The sequence below is a fragment of the Sceloporus undulatus genome, chromosome 1 (genome assembly GCF_019175285.1).
Source record: "Sceloporus undulatus isolate JIND9_A2432 ecotype Alabama chromosome 1, SceUnd_v1.1, whole genome shotgun sequence".
Lineage (NCBI taxonomy): Eukaryota > Metazoa > Chordata > Lepidosauria > Squamata > Phrynosomatidae > Sceloporus > Sceloporus undulatus.
This window is the reverse complement of record NC_056522.1, coordinates 248,973,897-248,978,382: the sequence shown is the minus strand read 5'-3', so window position 1 is coordinate 248,978,382 and position 4,486 is coordinate 248,973,897. Positions and strand designations below refer to the sequence as shown.

The 4,486-nt window shown below is 40.3% G+C and overlaps 1 protein-coding gene across 1 annotated transcript in view; it reads left to right on the top strand.

Annotated features, from left to right (window-relative positions):
* Positions 1-1,292, top strand: part of TMBIM1 (transmembrane BAX inhibitor motif containing 1) — a 39,168-nt gene extending 37,876 nt beyond the window's left edge. Inside the window, 1 exon segment of the mRNA XM_042473999.1 lies at positions 704-1,292. Within this exon segment, the coding sequence (XP_042329933.1) occupies positions 704-850 (147 nt within the window). The 3' untranslated portion in view covers positions 851-1,292.
* The last annotated feature ends 3,194 nt before the right edge of the window (positions 1,293-4,486 follow it).

Genomic DNA, 4,486 nt, shown 5'->3' with positions numbered 1-4,486 from the left:
TTCTTATTCTCTCCCTCAACCCCACTCCCCATGCCCTATCTCCATCCCTTAGCCTAACTTAGTGGCCGTGGTAATATGTGTAGCTTTCTAAAAAAATTTATGACCTAGAGCTTTATTTTTCCAAGATGATATTTTAAGGAATTATCACTTGACACTACTTCAGTGATTTCATCTTTCACTAGATTATTGTGTTTGTTTGGTTTTTTTTTTGGCCTGGACTTGATCAGAAATTTGATCAGTCGGGGAAAATGGAGAACATGTTAAGAAAACTCTTCCCCAAAACCTCTTGAATGATGGGAGAAAAGATGGGGATGTATGAAGCCACAGAATTATAATCTTGGTTGGGCTCAGGATTGTCTTGCACATCCTATAACACTGAGGGTAGGGTATAGCCCTCCCATAATTGCTTGTTGGCTGGGGTTTATGGGAATTGGATTTTAAAAGCATCTGAAGAGCAACACATCCTTAGCTCTTCTATAAAATTATCACCTGGCAATACCCCTTGTGCTTTTCCAAAGAGCTGTGATAAGCCCTGGTTCCCTGTGGCATATGGTCTATTTGAGAGTGTATACTTCTCTGATGTAGCCTTTGGCATCTAGATTCTTTATGTCTGCATGCTCAGGAAGGGAGAGCTGAATTTTCTTTTAACTGGGATGATTTTCTGAAGTTAGGAACCTAACTGCTTCCTTTTGCCTTTCTACAGTTTCTTGCCTATGATACCCAGTTGGTGCTGGGCAACAGAAAACACACCATCAGCCCTGAGGAATATGTCTACGGAGCCCTCAAGATCTACACAGACATTGTATACATCTTTACTTTCCTGCTGCAGATTGTGGGCAGCAGAGATTAGGCGATGGATTCTCTGCCGCTTTGTTAGGACTTTTGACAACTTTCTCTAGTGGTCAAGGGGAACATGATTTTCTGAATATAATGTCCTGCTGCATGGCTTTTGCCTCTAGGCCATGGATAGAAGTTACTAGGGGGTTTATATGGTGGACAGAGATAAAGATAAAAGTGGAAAACCATATATTGTATACAGTGTAGATACTGACCCTAATATGCAAGATGCCATTTATTTCTCTGTTGCTATTTGTGGAGCCCTTTCCTATATCTAGTGCCTTGAATCCATGAATGTAGTGTATATTACTACTTTGGTGTGATATATCTTAGCCATTTCAGCTTATCTCCTGTTTGTATTTTGTCAATATACTTATCCAAGATGTTGATGGCTCTTCCAAAAACCTCAGGGCTCCACTGAATAAATGCAAATAAACTTTATATTTTTGAATTAAGATTTTCCATATTTATGTGTTGCTGCAGTGTGGGAAGGGGCCTATGTTTGTTGCATCCATGAGACAAAAGGACCTTCTCACATGAGGCTCTTCTTATGTTACAATGTCACAGGTTTCTCTTGCTAGGATTTGGTCAGAGGGGTTTTTGTCTTTGCCTTCCTCTGAGGGTGGGAGCATGTGACTTGCCCAAGGTCACCCAGTGGTTTCCATGGCCAAGCTAGGATTTGAACCCTGGTCTCCCACTGTTCTGTCCATTAGAGACAATGGCCTAAATCCATTTACTAGGCCCAGGTAGAGGAGACCTATCAAATCAATGGCATTTATATAAGTGTTTACTTCAGCAGCTGATTCAGTGAGTCTACTTGGTACAGTACTTGCAATTGCATTTAGGCTACGGATGTTGAATTTGGATGTGAATATTTTCCATAGCAGATGTTGACAGCTGTATAAACAAGATAATTGGGGCTATTTCTATGGCAAAAAATCACAACGGCTCATATTTGCCCTTGAGCAAATGTAATAGGCAGACACCCTTGAGCAAATGTAATAGGCAGACACACCTGTGCGGTACACAATCTGTTGTCCAAAATTGTCTTAGGTTACTAGTTAGGTTACTAGTTCCAGAATGTCCTGCAAAGTCTTCATCCTCATAAAGCTGAATCCTCTGGCAGCAGAAACAGGCATACATGACAGAAGGAAGAACTATTTCCCAGGGACCTGTTGCGTCAGTTGTAAAACAAACATCTGATTTGCTTGGGGTTCACAGGGCCAGCTTCTAAAATTTGTGCACAAGAAGTCTACATAATGTCATCACAGTACCCACTCTTCAGACCTGACATCTGTATAAGGTCTGTCACATTGAGTCCCTATATAGAGGGAAAGGCAGGATATAAGTAAATAAAATAAAATAAAGCATTTTCAGGCAATTGCTGTGGCCCACATAGGGACATGCCACTGCCATAGCTGATGCAGCTCACCTTGAATGGTAGTGGGGAGGGAGCAACAGCTAGGAAATAGAGCTCTAGGACTCCACAGCAATCCCATCTTGCTAGCATTACTATAACACACACACACACACACACACACAGTAAAATAATGGGTGAGTCAGACTAGCAGAGGCATGGAGTGTGGATCTAGAGATTTGATCAGCACGAGTGTCACAAACTAGTAAGTGTGATTGCCACAGCACCCCATCCACCCAAAAAAACCCGCAAGGGGACTTGAACAGAGATGGGGAGGCTAATAGGAAAGGGTAAATAATTTACTGTTAGTGAGGTCAATATATTCCAAGAACAATTTAGTTAAATAACAGCTAACCCATTTCTGCTAAATTTTCATCATAGTTTTTGGAGGTTTATAGAAGCTGATGATTGGAAAAAATGGCAAAGCCATTTGAAGGAAAAGTAAAGATGTCTGTTACCAGAACTACATCTAGCGTTAGAGAGGAAAGGGATACTATGGCAAGCGAGAGAGTTCAGACTAACAAAATGAAAATGATAATCTGAAAATAATCTAGTAATGACGATAACAGATTAGTAAAACTGCTTGCCTAATCTGTCACAACTGCTATTCCCTCCTGTGGGCACATAGCCCTTTGTGAAGGTGTGAGGACTTTTACCTATCCCTACCATTAACATCAAATGCCTACATTCTCCTTTTCTAGTGCTATGACATCAAATATGGAGACCTTCTAGATGCTCTCACTGCTTCTGTGTAACACTATTCATCTCATCCCACCACTGGACACTGTCACCCTTGAATAACTGTTTCCTCCATAAACATTGTGCATCTGAACTCAGGCATTCCAATACCCGTTATTCCAAAGGCATAAGTGTATAACACAAGAATTATTTAACAGAAGTTCATTATAAACATTACTCTTTAGCACATCTAACTCCTGACTGACCCATAGGAACTAACTCGCACTTCTCACTCATATTCCTAACTCCCATTTCTCCTAATCCTAACTGACCTGAATCTAACTAATCTCTGTCGCTGGCCCTGGCTCACTCTCCTAACATCTCTTATTCATATTCCTAATTGATTTAACTGTAATACACACAAACCTTCTAAAAATTTCAAATAGCCAGTCACCAGTTGCCCCCTGCCAATTTATGCATTACATTTACTATACACACATAAACATACATTACATACATAATCATACATTACTAAAATTTCTCTAGTAAATACAATAACATTTGTAACAAAACCATCACAGCAAGTATGATTGCACTCTACTTACAATATTAATTCTATTCAGCATTTCCACTCATTTTATAGTAATCTAGAGTGTTATAGAAAACCAGGGGATAAACTAGGATAAGCATGAGCTCCACCTTCTGCTATAAATTTTTTTGGCCCAGTGAGAGAAAACTAGGGTCAAGAACAAGTACAGAATGTGATCCAATAAATCATAATTCCTCTAGCAAATCTGCCCTGGTGCTCTGGTCATGGGTGAGTGATTGCTCCAAGATGCACTATCTCCCAACTACAGGAGTGATTCAAGGAGGCCCCCATGCACCCTTGGACACCTAGGGAGAAGGAGAGGCAGTCATCACCCCTGTGCTAGGGTGGAAGCTGCTCCCCAAGCCAAGGACAGCCAGATGTGCAAGGATTGCCAGATGGCTCCCAGGTTCACTACATTCAGGTCAATACCCATGGCTAAATGTTAGCATGTGCATAATGTCTTTTGAGGTGTGATGTTTCCATTGGCAATACATTTCTGAATTAGATAATTGGGATTTAACAAGCTCTGTACCCTAAAACAGACACAAATTCAATGCCCTGTTTCAGACCGATTCCAGTGTGTCTGCACAGATTAGAGCCTACATTTCAATTAGTGATTGACCTCAAGCTGATAAGTTCCTAAAGTACTTAAAAGTATGTGCAGCTTTTAACAGCCCCCATTCTCTGTGACTTGTATGTAGAAAGTATCATATGAAGAATAGGCTTGGAATTGATAGAGGGGTAAAGAGAAAGGAATGTCAACCATCTAAGATATGCAGATGACATCATACTACAAGCAGAAAGCATCATTGGCTTGAAACAATTACTAAAGAAAGTCAAAGAAGAATGTGCAAAGGCAGGCCTACTCCTAAACATAAATAATAATAATGACCATGGAAGATTTACATAAATTCTTCCTAGATAACGAGGAAATCAAAATAATTATTTCCCATACCTTGGAACAA